At 35.8% G+C, this 21,360-nt stretch overlaps 1 protein-coding gene across 7 annotated transcripts in view; it reads right to left on the reverse strand.

Annotated features, from left to right (window-relative positions):
- The window catches only part of TRAPPC8 (trafficking protein particle complex subunit 8), a 53,898-nt gene that overhangs the window by 24,928 nt on the left and 7,610 nt on the right, over nucleotides 1-21,360 (reverse strand). For 5 of the 7 annotated variants that reach the window (XM_067290423.1, XM_067290418.1, XM_067290419.1 and 2 more), the window contains exons 3-15: nucleotides 20,214-20,297; nucleotides 17,276-17,365; nucleotides 15,790-15,964; nucleotides 15,246-15,399; nucleotides 14,026-14,113; nucleotides 12,257-12,504; nucleotides 10,685-10,800; nucleotides 9,526-9,676; nucleotides 7,930-8,030; nucleotides 7,310-7,415; nucleotides 5,068-5,199; nucleotides 2,709-2,933; nucleotides 656-764 (exon numbers count right to left, since the gene is read on the reverse strand). In XM_067290423.1, the coding sequence (XP_067146524.1) occupies nucleotides 656-764; nucleotides 2,709-2,933; nucleotides 5,068-5,199; nucleotides 7,310-7,415; nucleotides 7,930-8,030; nucleotides 9,526-9,676; nucleotides 10,685-10,800; nucleotides 12,257-12,504; nucleotides 14,026-14,113; nucleotides 15,246-15,399; nucleotides 15,790-15,964; nucleotides 17,276-17,365; nucleotides 20,214-20,297 (1,779 nt within the window). The remainder of the gene's footprint in view (nucleotides 1-655; nucleotides 765-2,708; nucleotides 2,934-5,067; nucleotides 5,200-7,309; nucleotides 7,416-7,929; nucleotides 8,031-9,525; nucleotides 9,677-10,684; nucleotides 10,801-12,256; nucleotides 12,505-14,025; nucleotides 14,114-15,245; nucleotides 15,400-15,789; nucleotides 15,965-17,275; nucleotides 17,366-20,213; nucleotides 20,298-21,360) is intronic. The other 2 variants (XM_067290420.1, XM_067290421.1) reach the window with 1 other exon arrangement.

Raw genomic sequence — 21,360 nt, forward strand, 5'->3', positions numbered from 1 at the left:
TACAACAAAAAGAGTGCTTAAGTATTCTTGAAACATGGCAGGTGCTCAGTCACTGCCTTTAACATTAAAATGTCTGGCAGTCCTCTGACTATTAAATTAATTGTGAAACAGACACATGGAAGAAAATCCTGAAGATGATTTGAATATACTGTTTGCAGACTGTGGAATTCCATGATTTTAGCATGCAATGTGCTATACTCAGATTACAGTTTATTTTTAGTTTATGACAGAGTACAACCCCACAGTTTGTATATGAATTTCTACTCAGCATACTCTACATTCAGGAATCTAAGTTTCAAACATGTCAACCAAGAGGAAGTTAGATGTAAAGCTAATTTCTATCACTAGTGCTTGTGTCAAGACCTTAACACATTAATAAGCCATTTCATGAAGTTTATTATGGACTTGCATTGAAATTCTCAAGTTATGAGGGGGGGGGGAAAAATGAAGTCAGCGCATCTGCTTATTCAAACTTCATGAAGTGCGAAGACAGCTAACAAGAAGATACTAAGCGTAAATCAGATTTCAAAAGAAAAGATTAAGAAGCTATCTTGTCACATTATTTTTACATAAACTTTGAAAAGAGACTAAATCTTGCATGTGTTTTGGTTACACAAATAATGGATTTAAATCTGTTTACACAAAGTTCTCTAACCTTCTGCTGGTCTTCGATCATGCCCAAAGAAAATTCGGGTTGCTGCACTGTTAATATATGGTAAAGGAAGTTGCGGTAATGGACCATCAGGTGTTAGTTGGGTAACATTCTGGAGTGAAGGAGAAAAACAAAAATGTTATGACATTATGCTGTATATCACCAGTTTTCAGATCATAAGGAACAACTTATATAGCCCTCAATATTTGAAAGGGCAGCGTTTCTAAGATGGCAGGAATCATTTCAGTTAACTGCTCAAGATCTGAGAGCTGAGAGTTTAAAGTTCAAGAAATCTTTATGAAAAAAGGGCAAGGAAGACTTTAATCCACCACTCTTGCATGGTTGTCGTGAGCTTTATTATGACACAAAGCTTGTCTTTAAGTTCAGGATTTGATAAACTACCTTCACTACACCACTACTATTATACAGACTCTCACCACAGCTGACCTGTAAACCAGTTCCAAGTAAGTTCTACCATAACTTAGCAATTTCTGCAGAACTTCTGTTCATAAATTTAAGTCATTAACTAACTGCAAGGCTGCAAGTTGTGGGGAGATATCTGTACTGTGTATGATATACTACAATTCAAAATCAAGAATGAACTTGCATATCAGCTGAATGCTATGCTTATCTATAAAAAAAAATGAATAAAAAAAATCCCTGCAACATGGATGTGGAGTAATTTTTAATACCAGAAAATGCTAGCTGGATTCAACTTGATTTTCTGCAGCTATATTCACGTGAGCTTCTTGCCACTGAATTAGAAAAAGGCTATCACAAAGCCTATGTGGAGACGAGTAACTATACCTACAATAAAGCTCCACCTTAGAGTGGCGTTTGTCATTACCTGTAGTTACAACAATTGTATAGCCTGCTGCTTCTGACACAGCTGTTAAGAGGAAAACAGCTGAACCTAACTATTACAAAATACTTCAAGGTATCAAAAACACCCCAACTTATACCAATGTACCAAAAAAAAAGCAGAATCACAGAACGGTTGAGGTTGGAAGGGACCTTTAAAGATCATCTGTTCCAACCCCCCTGCTCAAGCAGGGTCACCTAGAGCACGTTGCCCAGGATTGTGTCCAGATGGCTTTTGAATATCTCCAAGGAAGGAGACTCCACAACCTCTCTGGGCAGCCTGCTCCAGTGCTCAGTCACCCTCACAGGAAAGAAGTTTTTCATTATGTTCAGACAGAAAGCAGTTTCATTCTAAGAGCATCTATTTTTTCTGACAGACAAAAAGCAGCAAGAAGTTACTGCATGTAAGCTTGTTAGGTTAAAAATAAGTCTAGGTTTAATACCTACACAGCAGATAATTCTGAGAATTAAATTTATTCTGAAAGCATACTAACTTAGGCAACTGAACAACACTTATCAGTTTTAAGAGTGCTCCTTTCCCCAAATTCTTGGTACCAACCTTAATCAAGCTAAGTGATTTTTAATTGAAACCTAGTTTATCGTTTAGGGAAGTCTGCTGCTGCCGCTGCTAGCAAGTTTAATATTAAATGTGAGAGGTATAAGTAAACGTAGACACTGAAAGATCTAGCAGGAAGCAAGATCAAGAATTTTGTCAGTGGCACATGAAAGTAATGCATACATCTAGAGTTTATTAAACATCTATTACCAAAAACCTCAAAGATCATTATAAAAGGAGGAGAACAAAGTAGATTCTTTTACTCCAGAAGAGCCAGATCTATCGCAGGCTGCAATTCAGCCACTGACCTCAAAATTAAGAGTTCATTTTACTGCAATAAAAGCACATTCAAAAAGTAACACTAGTGCCCTACATGCTAGATTGTATCAGACTGGCCATCAGTGGAACTTAATTAGTCCTAATACACACAGAAACAGCAAATTTATTTTTGAAACCTAAGTTTAAAAACAAATAGGTCAACTAGATAAATAAACTGACTCTGGAACAAAGCAGATATGACTGAAATACATTTAATGACTTAACATAAAAATTACTGGCAATAGAATCACAGACTACTCAAGGAATAAAAAAAAAAAAGGAGGGGGAGGGAAGAAGAAGAGAAAAAGAAAACACATTTACCTTATAAACATAAAGATATTCTCTTAAAAAAGCTCCTTGCTGAGCTGGAGGTTGTTTACTGTCATTGATCAAAATATGCCTGAAGGCTGACACAGCATTGTCAAGCTGACGAAGTGTAAAGGACTGACGACCAATAGTGAAGTTAATATGATCTTCTGCAAGAGACCAACCTTTCCCTTTGTAAACCTGCATGGCTTGACAGTAGCAACGTAAGGCATGTTTTTTCTGCAAGAACAACAAGATTAGTTCTCAAATAGTCTCATTAACCACTCAATGCAGTTTTAGTACTAGGAAGACTAAACAGTAAGTCAGAAAAGTTACTGTACTTAAAAAAAAAAAAAAAAACACAAGACAAACTTTCCCCTCTCCCACACCAAGTGTAATATTTGCAGAATTGTACCTCGTAATATCTGGTCCACATTAATCTAAGGGCAGAAGAACTGTTTGCTCCTGTAGTACAGTGTCTAGTGTTCTGATTAAGTTCATGTTTTCAAAGACTAGTGTAGCAGGCAGTATGTTAACCAAAGAAAAGGATGAGAAGCCGCTTGTTAAAGTGTTCTGCGTTGCTTTAGAACTGAGAGCTAGAGCCCGCAGAACTCCGCTGCCAAGCCAGGACACACATGTCACCTCACTTCAGTAACAGAGCTTTCACTGTGACAACTCCATTCAAGTGTTCTTCAGTAAGAAACATTTAGTACAAGATCCATGCCAAGCAAACCCCAACGCTCATGGCTCTATAGTACATGAAACAAAATTACCAGTCACATCAGCCATTGGGAGATAGATGCTCTGCTCCCAATCAGCTCCTCAGTTTCCTTTCCTGTACATACATGAGGACCTGGGCATTCAATGCCAAATCTAGGTATTGAACATCTGCCTAGGCATTCACTGTACAGGCAAGTCTCAGCTTCTAAAAAAGGGAACAGGATTCCCTTATTTACAGCAGTAATGGGAGTAAAACCAAGAAGTGTTCAGACAGCTATGGTGATGACAGAATACAAGCAATAATTCTTTAACGCCAGCAGATATTACTGACACTTTAAAATAAGATATTGCAGTATTACAGCTGAGCAGCCTGGCTGACTTTTTCAGTAGCCTTTAATATTTTGATGCCTCTGTGGATGGGGAAAATAATCTACAATTACTTCAAAACAAAGAAGTATTTCTTGTAAACCAGAATCCCTACAAAAGTTAAATATAAACAATGTGAGAGGGATGTTACATGAAGACAGAGCCACAAAGCTCTACAAAATGTATAGTTTTCCAGGCAGAGAAATAAGATTAAAAAAAAAAAAAAAAACACCCCCTCCCCCCCACACACACACAAACACACACCACCACACATCAACAGCTCACTGTCAGCAATGTATTGTCAGAATAAACAGATAGGAAACCTACCGCAACAAGACAACCGAGTTAAGAGGAAAATAGTCCTACTAATATTCACATCTAATTTTAAAAACAGAAGATGAGGGTAAAACAATACTTTCTTTGGTCTTTATCAGGATGATCAAAACTAGGTTTTTCGAGAGAGGTAGCAGGGAGGGGGGCAAGGATTTTGTTTCAAATAGGATTTTGATGCCTGGGGTCTCTTGTATTGTTGACTTGCAATACAAATTGATCTTTACCACAAGTTTGCAGCATAAAGGTAAACTGAAACTGACTGTATTCAGGGAGAGCACTGTAACTGAACTCCTGCAGCTAATCTCAGCAGGGATCAGGCACAATCTATCTTTAGCAAGTCTGTTACACATCCAAGACAGAAATAAAGAATACAAATTATGTACAAAAGACTTTCAGTCTATTTATCATATAGTTAGAGCTGTCTGCACAGGAATGTGAGTGAAAGAAAAAACAATCTGATCTATATCGGTTTAATTGCTAATTGAGCCTAAGCAGCCATAAAGAGATGCTATAGTTTGCCTTGTAGTAACTGTTCACACACCTGTACCTTTACACTGAAAAGCATATGGTTAAAGCAGCAGGAGGACAGAATACCTAAGTTTTGCTATTATTTTAATGAGTTACAATTTTACAAATCCCTAATTCCTGCAATTCACTCTTATCTCAAAAGAGATAATACATCTTTATCTAAGTAAAATACATGGTATTTCACTATTTAAAAAATTGACACCCAGGAATGAAAGTATTTATTGCTGAAGTCTCAGCATTACTTTAAATACAGATTAATGCAGAAGTCATTTTCATGTTCCAGAAGATCAGAGCTCAATACTTCTAATACAAAGATGTTCAAAGCAGAGCATCTTCTTCCAGAAGAATGATGTGAAGATGTTTAACATACTATTCAGATTAAACAGAAAATACTGATCCTACTTCCCATCTGGAAAGATACACTTACCTGTCCTGCTTTACTAAACCTATGGCCAGCCAGTATCATATGAAAGGCAAACTTTCTAACCATGGGACTCTTCATGTTTATAAAGCAATGAGCTGCCTGCTCCAACAGAAGTGCACTGCGGAGATCAGAATCCTATTTAAAAGCAAAAAAGGATAATTAGTCTCAAAGCTGAACATAAAAGTAAAAGTTCACCAAATAAACAAAATTAAGAACTCCTCTATTTACTATTGTGTCCTATAAGGTAGATGACACTTGAACATTACTGTTCTGTAAGAGACACCTATTATTTGCACCTACTTATCCAGCTTTTCATAATACAATCAGGTTTTCCTGTCCTAACATATTTCAGTTCCTAAAACCAAAACAGGTACTGAGTAACAGTACATTTGGTAACATTTCAATTTCTTTTTAAGAAAATGTGCATGTGTAACAAGGTTTACAAACTGTTTATAAGAATATGTAGTTATAAAGTTTGAGAGCATTCACACAAATAATCCCTGGACAAATTTGGACCTATTCTGGAAACAGGACACAAAATAATTTATATTTCAAAATAATTATTTGATCTTTTTGCATTGTTTCTGCTTCTGACATCAAAATATAGCTCAGTAACAACAGCCTTATTTTCATGCTAACAGGAAAAAAGAATCCATAAAAAAAGTCGGAAATTCTTTTATATACAAAAATTATAGGGGTGTGTGTGTGTGGGTGTGTGTGTGCATAGAACAAAAAAAGTAATATACTATTTATCTCATTATATATTCAGTGATAAATGCTCAATACCAGACTTACTGGGTTGTTTTTTTGTTTTTTTTTTTCAAGTGACCTGAAGAGATACTGAAGCAGGTGATACAGAAATGAATGATAGAAATACTTTCTGCCTCTTCAGTTACTCCAGGTACCATTTCTAGTACTTACCATTAACTTTCCAGGTACCATTTCTAGTACTTACCATTAACTTTCAAGAGCTCTACCACCTTTTCCCCTCCCTCCCCCACCAATTTTAAAACTAGAAACAAAGAATAAGAGCTTTAATAGGTTGAGGGTAAAAACAACAATGGAGCTTACTGAACTTAACACACAAGAACAAGGATAGTTTCTTAGTAATTTAAAATTTCTTCTTAATAATATAATTTCTTTTCTCCTGCCAAAGCACAGCTATATTACTGAGTTTATTTTAACTGATAAGAACCGAATCTACCTGATTTTACTAAAACTGATCTCCATGTTATCAGTAACATGCAAGTGTCTGGATTATGAGTATACCCTGGAAGGCCTATATGGCATCCTGCAAAGATTTTCTTTGCTAATGCCAAAAAGACACTACAAGCACATTGCATTTAATTTAAGTAGTAAAATGACTGTGCACAGCCAATAGTATTTGAATTCCCTGTTTAAATAATTTATGCTGTTTAAATTTATTTCAAAAAATTATATATAAGTTAAAAGGGTAAAAATGAAGCTACAAAGACACTTAGGAGAGTAACTTAGAGAAATAAGCAATTCATTCTCTGTTTTATTTGTCCCAGGAAAAGTATCGGAAGCATCACATTTGGTGCAGTTGGCCACACAGCCAGAAGTAACTGCCATTTAAGGCTTTCCTCCAAACCTGGGTTGTTTTATCAGCTACACAAAAGATGCTACACAATCAGATATTTCTAATTATTTGTTTTTGGTTTTTTTTTTTTTCCAAGCAAGACCCTTTCTGGGCTGTTAGCATGTAATTCCATAGCTAATTTACACCAATTAGTATAACAGAAGTGAAAGCTGGGCTGAACACTTACATGGTTAAGATTCTAATGATTCATAGTAGCTGAGCTACAGCAGTGCCTTCATTGCTTAAGCTATAAAGAACTGATTACATGTGGGATGGTATCCATTATGGCTGTGAAAGTCAAGCTAATATTTTTAACCATAACTTTAACCGATGAAGTATGCCACTCAAGTGCTAAGTAGATGTTAAAGGAAATTAATTATGAAGCCAAAGATGATAAATACACATTTAGCAGGTCTTTAAAGAAGTCAAACAAGTCACTTGACTTGAAAGAAGAAGAATGCAAAGTACTAGCTTCTTCACTTGCTGTATAAACAAAGTTTACTTCATTTCAAACCTTGTACTTGGTCATTTGCTATCTTTGGATGTTTCAACTTAAGACAAGAATTAGACTGTAACCTAGAAGTGTTTGGGTATGTAAACAAACGGGGGGAGGGCAAGAGTCGAAAAAGCTATTAAGTGTTTTACCTCACTGGTTAAACGAATCAGAAGAGCAGCTGCCTCTGAATATTTGCTTTGACTTTTTAAGATTTCAGCACTAAGCAGCACACAACGTTCAGCCAGAACCATGTTCCTAGGACAAAAACATATTAATAAATATTTATCAAAAGAAACCATGGAAAACTTTTAACCTCAAATCTCACAAGTTCTCTGTATTACACCAGATTAGTGCTCTGTTTATATTCTTTACTTTAAGAGGAATAAAAGTTCTCCGCCCACAAAATAACCACATACAGACTGCCGCTTTTATCATTATGTTTCTCATTATAGTTTAACAGCAGCTTTTAAAAAGTCAAAACTAATGAGATCATTTTTGAGGAAAATATATCTTATTTATAAAAGCCTTTGGCAAACCAACTAAGTGATCTGCTAAGCCAGAAATCCAACAGCCAGCAACTAGTTTAATAGACAAGAACAGAGTGCCTCCTCTTCCATGTTATACTAGATTAATTAACATATCTTACTCTTCAGGAGTTATACCATCATTCTGTGGTCTTGTAGATATCTGGCACTACTAGAAAGAAAAGTTAAGCCACTAGGTATTACATCATTCATAGAACCAGTATGAAAGTAAACAAACAACATACTTGCAGATATCTCTATAGGTCTGAATTGCTGTTTCCATATAGTGAGCAGGATACGGTCTAGGAGCTCCAGGCTGAAGAAAAGCTGATACTGCTGCCATTTCCTGCAAGGAAGAAGGGTGGGGAGGGGGAAGACACACACACAGACACACACAGACACACACAGACACACACAGACACACACAGACACACACAGACACACACAGACACACACAGACACACACAGACACACACAGACACACACAGACACACACAGACACACACAGACACACACACGCCATCAGTATATCTTTTTCAACAAATTCTAAACCTCAAAGAGCTGACAAACAGATTTCAGCAGCTGCTAGTTCAAAATGTTTACCTAATCAGTTCCTGGCATATAAAGGGCATCCAACATTTTATAATTGACAAAAGGTTTAGTAGCTCTGCTTGTATTTAATGAGATAGCGGCAAGAAAGTTAGATGCACTGACACGAGTGCCTGTTTTCAGTTGATGGTACCCCTAACACTGTAAAGTGGTACTGAATCAATGCTTCTGCAAAAGTCCAAGAGATTGTTCCTACAATAGAAAACTATCTTTTTGATACAGTAGAAATACCATTTATTTTAAGATGAAGGCTGTTTTCTGGGTTTTGCTTAAATGAAATTACAATCTTTACCTTTCAAAGAAATTTTGGTTTCATTCTACTCTTAAGTAAACATGTCCTCTAAAATTTCAGTTCTTTTCTTATGGATTAGGATAGCAAAGTTTTTCTGCAGTATCTAAGAACAGCAGGTTGCATAAGTTCATAATTAAGACCTCTACAAACCATTAAATTTGATAAGAAATTAAGATGACTTTTGAGACTAGCCAAATACAGTACAATGTCTGCACAGCAAAAATACATTTCAAGATTTTTATTCAAGAGTGGACTATGTACAAGAATGTTTTCACAAATCTAAAAGTAAGGTTTCGAGCTTGATTGAATTAACCAGACTAAAGATTACAAAACATAACCTCTAAAAATTGTTAAACTAGGTTTTTACTTTTCCTCAAATGTTCCCATTTATCTTATTGAAAATTATTTTAATCACTTATATTTAGGTCTCCACTCTTCAGGGAAATTAATTAATGAATGGGAATGTCACTGCTGATGAACTTGACTGTAGACATACTCAAAGAATATCCCTCAAGAGGATTAATAAAAATGGTACAATACCATATTTATACTAGTATATTTACCAGGAACTCAAGATAAATATTTTGCCAGAGTCTAAAAGAGATACAATATAAATATTTTCATGTATTTTTAAGTTATCAGACTTCAAGTTTAAAGATCCATTTTGCTGGAGGTTCAGTTATAAGAATACTTCTTTCAGTATCTCACACTTCACTTAAAGAATTAAGTCTTCAGGTTTTTTCAGTTTATTTCCTTCATAAAACAGCAGCCAACAACAGCTTTGAGAACACTCTAGGATTTGCTAAAGATATGCATTAAATTTGGCAAGACCCTTACATATTTGGAGGTTGGTGGAAGGGGTTGCATTTCCTTACTTTCAGACAAATATTAAGAGATTATGAAAAGTTCAAAGAATATTTATGTTATGTGAAGTACCAACCAGTGCTCCAGCTGCATAAAGCATTGCTTGATCATTTAAAAAGTCTTTCTTTGCTGTATGATAACAGCTATATGCAAGTTCATAGTGTTGCACCAAAAAGCACAAGTCTGCCATTTTCCGGATTTGAAGCTCGGGTGCTTCCGGTGGATATCTATAAATACAAACATTCACATTTAAAGTCATAACTTTGTCTTGCACTGGTTACGGCATTTTTTTCTTTTTTTTTTTTCCTCCTCCTCTCCTTTAAAAGGAAAAAAAAAAACTGTATGAAGTCTTCCCCTCTCATCTTAATTTCTTATTCCTGCCTTCTGAACAGAACTGCATTGCTTCAATTTTACTCAAAGAACAGGTTACTAAGAAAAGAGAAGGTTGCTTCCTTTCTGCCACACAACTTGGTTTCCCCCCCCCACCCTTTCTAATTAACAAGATTCACCAACTCGGACATTCAAAGAAAGCTTTCCTTTACTAAGAAATACTAAAACAAGTAAGCAACTATCACTAGAACTGCTAAGTAAAATTAACTTAGAGCTAAACTATCTTAAATTAGAGCTAAACAGAGCTGCATGAGAAGAAAAATATGTCTTCTGACTCTTCACCTAGCTAAACCTTATGCCAAAAAACTTGGCAAGTTCCTGTCCTCTGCAAAAGAAAATATCAAACAAAACAAAAACCTCAAAACAGTGCAATTACCAACACAGAAAAGACTGTGAATGTCACCTGCACTCATTATTTTAAGAGTGGCTTACAATAGCTTGGCCATGCATCAATAACATTCTTAAAAAAAACCCACACCTTATACTGATTTAAAAAAGCAACATTCCCCTTAAGGGGGACCATAGGGTTCTTTTATTACTACTCTTTAAAATGTATGTCCCTTTTAACTTAGAAAGCTTCACTGTGCTTAGGGCAGGAGGATGGTTCAGTAAACAGTTTCTCTTACCCTTCTGCTTTAGTGGTCTTTTTCTTAAACCCTGCTACTCCTTTATTGCACGACTTTACACACAGTGTTTTTCATGATTCCTCCACCAACGAAAGCTTTTTTACAGTACAGTTGCTTTAGTTCACTTTCAAAAATACCATACGATAAAGACAGGCTCCCCATCCCCTGAAAAGGTACATTTTCCATTTGGGTTTAAAGTTACTGAGAGAAGTTGCTTACAGCAAGCCAGATGTATTCTTCAGTTCATTTAGACTTTTCTCTGGAACCTTACTGCCACTAAACCATTTCTTAGTAGCAGAAAATAGGGATCGACTCAAGCCCTTCCTGGATATTAACTGGAAAGAGATAAGTTAAATTAGAACACTGCTTTGCAAGAGATACTGATACAAGCTAGACCCATCTAGAAACCCAAGCTTCTTTAGGATCACCCAACAACTGTTTTCAATAAAATGGTCAAGAATACACTCCTCTGGAGTGAAACTCTGATAAGGAAGTTGTTGTTCATATATTTATTAAATTTCGGATAACTGAGCTTCACTACTGTTCCTGTGGACTTCACACAACACAATCCTAAAAAAGATGAAACATTTGATGATGTATTTGTTTCAATTAAATTAACAGAAAATCTAATTTCTGGCCTTGATTAAGGTCAAGTCAATACTACTACAAGCTTCAAGAGAAGGAACATTCTCCCCATCACCACATTAAGCATCATTGCATTACGAACACTGATGTCTAGTCCTGAGGATGCCATTGTCATACCTGCAAGCAAGTTTACACAAGTTTATTCTTTTAGAGATGCACTCCCACTGGTAAGGGAACTTCCACAAGAGTTACAGCTCATATGATCTAAGCAGACTACATCTTTTTTTAAAGATAATTTTAGAAGGCATATCATCACACTGTTCTTACAAATATCAGCTACTAACATTCCTACATGTAAGGATGTTCAGCTGTGTTTTGTTTCTTTTCCAGTGTAAACACAGTCAGCATATACAAACTCCCAACAGTGCATCCAGGGAGAGATTGCACTTCACAGCAGATGACATTTAGTACCAGCAGTCATCATGCTTAAAACTATAGTCTAACTGGACAATTCAATTAGAATACAGAGTTGAGATAAGGGACTGATATTTGGGTCCAGGTCTAGCGCTAAATACGGTCATTTGATTTTTTTTTTAATCAACTTAAAGAGCTGGAGAGATGGATTGACTTAGGTTAATACAAATGAAACTCCTTATTGTGAAAGAAGTAATACCTTTAATGCATACCCTTGCCTTAACACGGGCATAGTATTAACTGCCAGACTTCCAAAGAATAATAGTTTAAGACGACTATTTAGCTGCAAAAATTTCTGAGATCAAAACAGAATGGCATGATTTAGTGTTCCCCTGCCAAAAAGTAGCAATTGAAGTGTGTAGCTTTTTTTGGAGATAACTATTGATGAAGACAAATTTTATAACTTTAGCAGTGTATTCAAACATTGACAGACACATTAAGATTTTAGTAGCAAGGACAAATACCCCTGACAATAGTTCAGATAGGCTTTCATCAAGAAGCCACTTTGCACTGAAGCTTTGTTGACAGCACAGAGGGCTCTTTTAAGACACAAACTGAGCCAAAACAACTTCTACTACTTCTCTTAAAATTTGCTTACAATATTGAATAAGATCATTGAATCATTAGAAGCAACAGAAAGTAACAATTTCAACAAACTTTTGGATAACTAGATTTATACTACAACTGCTTTAGCTTATTGTGGCAGGAAAGTGTTTTTAAAAGAGAACTGACCTGATCATTAAGTTGCCGAATTGTCTTCTCTATATGGGGCAAAAGTCCCCTAAATGTGAATTCCTGAATGAACTGTCTAATTCGATCGTGATCTGTGAGTGTTAAACAAGCACCATGAGGCATTCCAGAGTTTGATTTCTTTGATTCTTGCAATGGTGCAGTAGCCTTCATGTAATCAGTGCTATCCAAACTGCTGCTGGGATGATCCAGTTGAAGTGGGTGAGTTTTAAAGTTATTTGATAGGCCATCTGTCAAAAAATTAAAACAACCCCCCCACCAAAAAAAAAAAACAAAACAGTAAATATGAAGTTAATCATTAAAGGCAACCAACTAAACATCATATTCTCAGACACTTAGTTCCAGAGGTATGGTTTTGGTTCTCGACTACAGTGCAAACAATCACCAAGTATGTTAACTAGTACCAACAGTATTCAAGGAAAACAATGAAAACATTAAAAGCAAAGGTAAATATTCATGGAAAGATGGAAATGCATCAATTCCTACAGTGGATGCATTGAATCCAAGTGTTCTTTTCTACTTCTGTTTTAAAGTAAAACACTCTAGTTTCCTATGCCCTTCTGAGCAATCATGAAGTTTGTCAGGCTCCTCTGAAGCCCCTTTAATTCAGTAAGTGGCTGACCACTATTGCTTCTAGTGATCTGAACTAGACCAAGATACTGTCTTAATCAGTAAAATTTTAATAGTTTGGTCATCTTACTATTTCATTTTTATAAGAACACTTCGTTTTATCTGGCCCAGCTAGCACTAAGCAAAGCTGAACTGTGAAAGCAAATCCTTAAAGGATTTACTCAAGAAGTGTAAAGCTTGGTATGTAAGGTTCAAATGGCAGCTTGCACACTACCTCTGGCCTGTGAGGCCCCAGAAGGCTGCTTGTGCAGGTACTTGCAGTCTCTCCTACACATGCTAGGTCTCCCTGTGCTTTTCAACTCAAGTCTGAAGGATCTGGGCTGAGTCAGGCCAGTGCTGGGTACCTGCACTTTTTCCTTATTTGATGATGCTTCTCATCTGTATCCTACACAGCCTGCTTAAAAATAAGCCATAATTTAATTTGCACTCAATTTCAGTTACTGTCCCGTTTCCTATGCCCTCTGAGAGCTCATCTGCCCGATGGGTTGTCTCAGACTAACTTACATAAAGACCTCACTACTTTGTCATTTTCAGATTTAAAAAACAAAAAAAGAACAACAACAAAAAAAATCAGATTCCAAGCAACATTAAAGCATACCAGTCTTCACTTTTGCTATAAAGAAAATTATCCACTTATTAGTCAGAGTTTGGAGACCATATGCTTAATCTTACAAGAAATGATCCTAATATAATTAGAAGCAGTGTCATTAAAGATACATCCACCAATCTCCACCAGCTAGTGCATCAGCAGCACTATGTTTTCCTTTGGGGACATCATGTTAAATATCTCTGAGCATCTAGAAAATTGTTACTTTGACTACCCTAGCAAAATCTAAATTTGTAATTACTTTTTTTTTAATTTCAGTTCAGAGATCATCTGCCACTTGTTCATACCTTGATTAAGCTTGTGGATTTATGAAACTATCTCAATGTACTAAGTTTACTTAAAAATTACTTGTGAAGTTTTAAAACTAGTAAGTTTAATGCTTGTAAAGTAGCAGTATCTATAAACTACACAAAGGCACATCAGAACTTGCCCAGAGTTCAAATTACTATCCAAGACATGAAACAGCTCTATAAATGCTATCCCATTAACATTTTTACGGAAGTTATAAAAATACCTTTAATCTCATTATCTAAGCCATCTGATATCAAGTGATCAGCATTCTTATTTGAAATGACAGTATATGGATAATCTTCACAGCAATCCTACATCAAGGGGAAAAAAAAGGCAAGTGGGATTTCAAGAATATTAGAACACACACAAAAATCAGTCATCAATAATTGTTATCTTCAGTTACAGTTCACTGGATTATTAAGAAATTATGTTTAAGCTAGACATTCTTATACATTCATTTTTTCAATAGTTTGTGAGGATTTTTGCAGTTGCAAAGATGAAAGTTATATTCACAGACAAATGAAGCAAATACCTTCCGGCTTGCTCATATAGCTTCACTACCAAGTAAGCATCTCCAATAGCCAAGTCTAACTCTTACATAGCAGCGCCTATAATAGTGAATACACTCGCCAACACAATTACTGAAAAGCCCTTATTAAATAAATAATACATATATTTTATATTATATATATATGCATGTGGGATAGTTGGCATAGGGCGGGGGGGGGGGGAAGCCCACTTTCCTCCCTCCCCCCCGCCCCTTCCCCAGATCTCAGGAATAGCTTATGGTGGAACATAAGTTTTGGGTCCTCTGAACAGCTTAAAGAATCAGAGCGGCTTTGACCTTCCAGTGCCAGCTAGATTGGATGATGGACTGATTCCACAGACGCACCTTTTAAATCAGATACAGTTAAAATTGTAGAACAGTCAAAAGCAAATTCAAGGTATATTTTTAGTCTTGAAGCCCATTAACAGATGTTAATGACTCACACACACACACACACACACACACACACACACACACAAAAACACACCCTGCTTAGTGAACTGCAGGAGACCTGGAAAAACAGTTTTGAAAGTGAAGAAAGTTAATCAAAAGTAAGGTAAAAGCTTACTATGAAAAGGACACTTTGCTTTACATGCACTGGCCAACACAACAACTTCAGGAGGTCAAGACCTGAGTGCCAATGGAATCTTTTCAGAAAGTATTATTTCAGTACTTTTTACTATCAGTTCAAGTGGCATATATGATAGTCCTTTGAACAAGGACTCATCTTATGCCCACACAGAAAATCAGGTTAAAAAAGTCAATCTTGCAAATTTGTGTTAGAGGTATCCTTACTACTTCAGCACATTCCATAGAAAAATACATAATACTAAGGAAGTTAATGCAACAAAAATAGGCATTAATGTACACAAATTGTTTTAAGAATATTATAATACCTGGTTCTGGATACTGTTTTTCTGAAGGTACTGACTCCAAGGATCTGGTATCTGTTCATCTGTTCCTCTGTTAGACACCCGTGAATTTATTTTCAGCAAATAGCAACCCTGAGATCCATATCTCTGCTTCATCTCTTCATAAATGGAGTCAGCTCTGAAAAATTAAAATAAATGTACACATTGTCTTAATCTCACACCAATTCTAAATGTGTACTGCAACAAGCTATTTTAGACAGTTATCCACAGGCATTAAAAGAAAAATTTTCATTTTTTAAGGTCAGTCCTCTATGTAAGAGTGAAACTGAGACTCTTCTAAAAGAAATTAGTTCAGTTAGATAGCATAGAAATCTACCTCAAGAAGTTGGAAATGATTGCTTATTTTACATGAACACAAGAATTAAATCTAGAAATACCATCTAAGGAAGTCTGCCTTGATAATAGTCAGGAAACTGGCTAAGATTAAATATACAACAGAATATATTAACAGTAATTTATAACATATGCATTTTGGTCAAAAAGAATTAATTGAAGGCAGAAAACTCACCTTTGCTCCTCTCCTGTGCTTACATCATGCAGCAACACATAGTATTTGAGAGTGTTTGGTATAAACCATTTTGGATATAAATATTCACTACTATGCTGAATTCGATGTTGTTCTTGAGACAGCTTCAGAAATTGTTCCACAGGCTCTGGTTCACTAGAAGAAACTACAAGCATACCTAAATTCACGTTAAGGACATTTATCAGAAGAACCAGAAACAGCCACTGATCATACAGTAAAACAGGAAGTGCCCCTTGTTTAAGCCTATAAAACTCACAAGGATAAAGCTTGTGCAACTGAAGTTTGGCCTAGGTCTCAATTAAGGGGGAAGAAAAAAAAAAAACCCACCCACATGTTTTAAAAATTTTAAAGGGTCAGTTAACTAATATCTGTGGCATGAGATGAAACATGAACTTTCTCCAGTTTTGACACAGAATTCAAGCTGATAGTTCATTTGGTATTTTAGATCAAGATCATCTGTTCACAGGTAAAACTTATGTTTACACAAGTTTAACTAAAGCTCACTCCCAATGTATTTTACTTCCTAACTTTCAAAGAACTATAGCTTTCTTTTTAAGGCATCACCTGACCAAATTCAATAATGCCAGTATTAATAAATACGTCATCTGAATAAAAAGCAGACATGTTCAGTGTGACTCTGATCATAAGGAACATTCTGCTTTGCTACTTCTATTCACCAAGCCAAAGTCATTAAATTAGAGAAGCCAAAAAAGCAAGTCATATTTTAAATGTTACTACAATTTAGCAGCCAAGGGCAAGAATCAATATTTTGCCAAATTAATTCTGCACAAATGGTTATCTCAAACTATAACATACCTGTGACACCATACTGAAATGATAAAGTACAGTTGAGAGTTAGGAACAGAGTGTTATGAAACCTGCAGCATTAATTTCTTTGTAAAGTCAACACCAACTACATTTTGAAACAACATACTTCTCCCCCTCCCCCCCCAACCCCCCCCATCTGGGGCGGGTAAGTCAGGCTTAACTCTTGCTCAAAAAAGCTACCGTGAAAGCATTTAAAAATCTTTGCAGTCTTTTGGGCTGAACTTCTATTTATTTTAGACAGCCTTTCAACACTTGCCCATCCCTCAAGTGCTAGAAAAGCCAATAAAGAGCTGCAAGTACATTCCAACAGAAAATCCTCTGTGGTACACTAAGACAGTCAACAGGTACCTAAAGAGCAACAGTAGAAAACATTCTAGGATAAATTTACAGGTATTAGGTTACAGTTCAGTTTGAGGTGTAAACAAGTATGTATTTCCCCCCCTCCGTTTTTTTTTTTTTAAGGCTCCAACTACAAAGAAACCTCTTACACAATTAGTCTGAATCGTTAGTTATATTAAGGGATATTTCACAGCACATTGGCAGAAAGAGTTATTCTAAAATTTCAAAGTCTCTTGCATTATATTTCTGCAGCTAGTTGTAAGAGTCATCAGGGAAGACCACCATAACACTCAAAGGATACATGCAACATAGTGGTTTAAGAATTCGTGATCCGATGCAGGCATGGACTGAAGAAAGCTCTCTCTGTAAGACTCAAACCAAGGGGTAGTAGCTGAAATACACAATAAGATAGGACCCAATTTATTTATGCAGTCAAGCTTCTGTTTATTCATTCAAATAAAGGGATTACAAAAGATTGTATCTGTAAGTGAAACTTGCAAACTCTGACAAGGTTTGCAGGGGCCAGGCAGGAGGGAAAGGGGAAAACAGTCTAAGTAAAAGCTTCTAGAATACAGAGTCTGAAAACACAGGTGGGAGATATTAAAAGATACTTTAAAATTAATCCTGTGAAACTGAGTAAGAATATCTTAACCATCAACTCCTTCAGTATTTTAAGCTGACATATATTCAGCCTACACTGAATATATACACTGTTAGAGTAACTACTACTTCAGCTCTCTAAACACATACACACTTGGAAGAAAACAAACAAATTCTTCTAACAGTCATTGTACTCACCTCATTTAAGGTTGTAACAATTGACTGAGAAGCTAATTCATTTTAGAGTATGCAGAGGAACCAAAAATTACCAAATCCCTATCCTGCTGCTTTTGCCAAAGTTATGACTTGCCAGTAGTCACCTTCCTCTTTCACCCCTTAACCCATAAACACACACCAACACACACCACGCACAAATGCTAAAAAGCTGAGGTCTGAGTTGTGCCACTAAATCCTTACAAGGATACTCCGTCATGCTCAAAATGCCCTTTTGCAGAAAGGGCTCTATTTCAGAGTATCGAAATAAGATCTACAGAGAAACCAAGTACATCTGGGACATCTGAAGAGCCTGTGAACCTAAAAATCTGTTTCTTTCCACCCCAACTATCAGTCTAGAAATAAATACTATTTCTCCTTTCAAGATTTGTTTTATGCCGTCACAATTCTGCAATTCTTCCACCTCAGTACAAAAAAAACCCCAAGGCAAAATAAATCAGTCCATTTCTAATAACCTGATTTCAAACTGCACAGTAAGCTGGAATCCATAGTAAAATCACCTGCAAACTAGAAAAGAATGATTGGCAAGGAAAAATGCATTAATAAGAAATCCTGGAGATATTTACTTTCCTTATAGCGCCCAAAACAGAAAAGAAACACATTCCTTGATTTAACTTGCATAAAAATTTCCTAAAGCTTCGTCAACCTTCCCCCCACCTTCCCACTCCTGCCCCTCCCAAAAAAGGCTTTGGGAGAATATCTTCTAGTGCATTAAAGTTGATCCATTTTGTTTAATCTTGTCAGGCCATTTTACACCAGCTTCATTCACACATTTAAGTCGAACATCCTTGCATTTTACAACTGAACTCAATCTGTCAGTATATTTCAGTGATTAAGAAGATGAGTAAGATGCAAATTTCTAGCTTGCATCATGATCTATCTAATCAACTGATCTTTGAACACTAATCTATGGTAAAAAAAAATGCACCTGCATTTACCAAGTCCAACATGTAAATATTTCAATTACTTATATCAAGGAAAACACAACTTATTAAAAACAAAACTTAAAAAATGACTCTAGTGTATATTTCATAAGTATAATGAAGCCTTGTAGTAATTCAGGTTCAGAACCAAGCAGCATTAAATTAAGGGTAAAAATTATGATTACATTTTCGTTTCAAGCTCTAATTTCAGTTTTCCATTCCTGTTATTCAGTTGAACAACAGCAAAAAAGTTTAAAAACTTGACAGATCCACAAACAGGGCTGTACTAAGCCTATTTGTTTCAAATTCTCATTCAGCCTAGCAAGAAACTAGGAAGAGGTTACAAAAGCAATCATATTCTCCTCTACAGAGCCCAGCATACTGTAACATTATTTACCCAAGCACATTTACAGGGCCATAATCATTTATACTAGATACTTGCAAAAATAAACATGCACCTTATTCAAAGCAAAGTATTTTTGTTAACATTTTCAAGAACATAGGGTTATGCATCATGTGTTATGACAGCGCAAAGCATCACAGATCTGTATGTTTTATGTTTCTCCAGTACACATTTATAGTAGGCTAAACGAGTGGAGCTTGAGCCTATGTAAACTTGTTAATGGTTTCTGAACACATTAGGAAAAAAATATGGATAAATTCTATTTGTACAAAACAGCTTAGGTATGAGAAATCTACTTCATTAGGTTTTGTATTTTTCTCATTATTTTACTGAGCAAAATGAATTTCATAGGTATCAGTATTTAGCACATTTAGAAAAGACAACATTTAGCAGCATTTGAACAGACACTCCTAAAAGGATAGCTATGACTAACTGAAGGCATAAGCTTTGTTAATATTTAAAACTGAAAAAACATCAAGACCTAGCTAGTTTATAGACCACGACATAGAGCTTCACTGTAAGTTGAGAGGTCAACAACCAATGCATTTTTGGCAGCAATAGGTCTAATATAAATTAAACAAAAATGCATTATAAAACACTTCATTTTTAAGAAAGTCATAATCCAGACAATATCAAATAAAGCAGAGACATGTACTGTAAATACAGTTACACTTTAGTTTCAATTTGAACAACACTACTATCCACACAGAAGAAAACTCTAAAGAGAAGCAGGAAAGTATTTGTATTTGAAATACAGAACAGTGACAGTATACAGTTCTTATAGGATCAAACAAGATGGCACTTTTACAGCATCAGGATCAGTTTTTCCCCCACTCTGCACTTATTGGACTCTATGGAAAGACCAAATGACTTAGGTTAACAAGATTAGAACTATAAATAAAAGAAAATTAAACAACCATCACCAACAATTTTTTATTGTGGGGAAAAAATGGAGGAACACACATCTATGCCAAGAAAAGTGCTAAACAGTTGCAGCAGATGGTAAGGAAAGGTGGATGGGGCACACAGAAAAGGGATAAAGGGCAATTTGGCAAATCCGCACCAGCCACAAAAAATACCTGAATAAAACGCAGATGTGTTCAGTTCCATCAGTGTCTCTTTCCAATTATTGTACCAAGGAACACTAGCTTTAACTGAGCGATCTGATAGAAAAAACATGGTATTATTATACTAAAAGAGGGTCATGTGCAAACACACTATTGCCTTTTATGCTTTGGTAGCATGAAGTAGAAATCTGTACCATACAGGCCCATCAGAGATTGAAGACATTTGAATCCAGATAACCTCAATTATGAATGTTTCAGGCTCAACATTTCACAGTGTACTTTAGAGTTCAATATTCGTTTCCGGTTCAGCCCAAATCCTGGCCTTAATAACAATGGAAATCTATAAAGCTGTAGAGAATTGGAGAGTTATATTTAGATATATTTCTATTTTTAGATATATTTCTATTTATTATATTTCTATTTTTCTAGTTGGAAAAGACCATAAACATAAGCCACTAATTTCTGAGACTTCTCAGCCTGCAGCACTACAGTTAAAGTAACTGAAGAGGTTAGCTGCTGAAAGTGGCTGCCCCAACTTTCTCCTTAGCCCTGTCATGGTCCTGCATTTCTGTTATGTCTGCATTACCATCATGCAGCCTTGGATGAACAGGACCAGGGAAGCCATTCAGCTGAAAATTGATGCAACAGAGGAAGAAAAAAATAGAAGTCTTCAGTGAGATCACTTTTACTCACTTCCCTCTCCTGTGTGCTTGCAAATGTGGAAAGACATGCACAGCTGAACACGAGCACCCTCTCAGCAACCATCCAAGTCTTACAGAACTACAGTGTTATGGAACAGTATTATGGAACTACAAATATGAGACTATTAAACAAGTGTAACAAGGAAGGATTACAAACTGTTAAACCAATTTATTACAGCAGTTCCAAAACTTTTCTTAAATAAGCAGGATCATGATCCCATTACAGGAGATACTCACGTATGTCATTCTTACATGGTCTATCTATATTTTCCTTCAAAACATATTGCACTTGATCATAATTAAAGATCAAGAAAATATGCTTTAACATTGCTGTCATAGAAAACTAGTTTACCACAGGAAAAAGAGCAGCAAATTTAAAAAAAAGATTTGAGCATTTCACATTTCCATTAAAAAAAAATATCTGTGGCCAGGAATGAGTGCTTTACAGGTTTTCAATA

This window comes from Apteryx mantelli, chromosome 2 (assembly GCF_036417845.1).
Source record: "Apteryx mantelli isolate bAptMan1 chromosome 2, bAptMan1.hap1, whole genome shotgun sequence".
Taxonomy (NCBI): Eukaryota; Metazoa; Chordata; class Aves; order Apterygiformes; family Apterygidae; genus Apteryx; species Apteryx mantelli.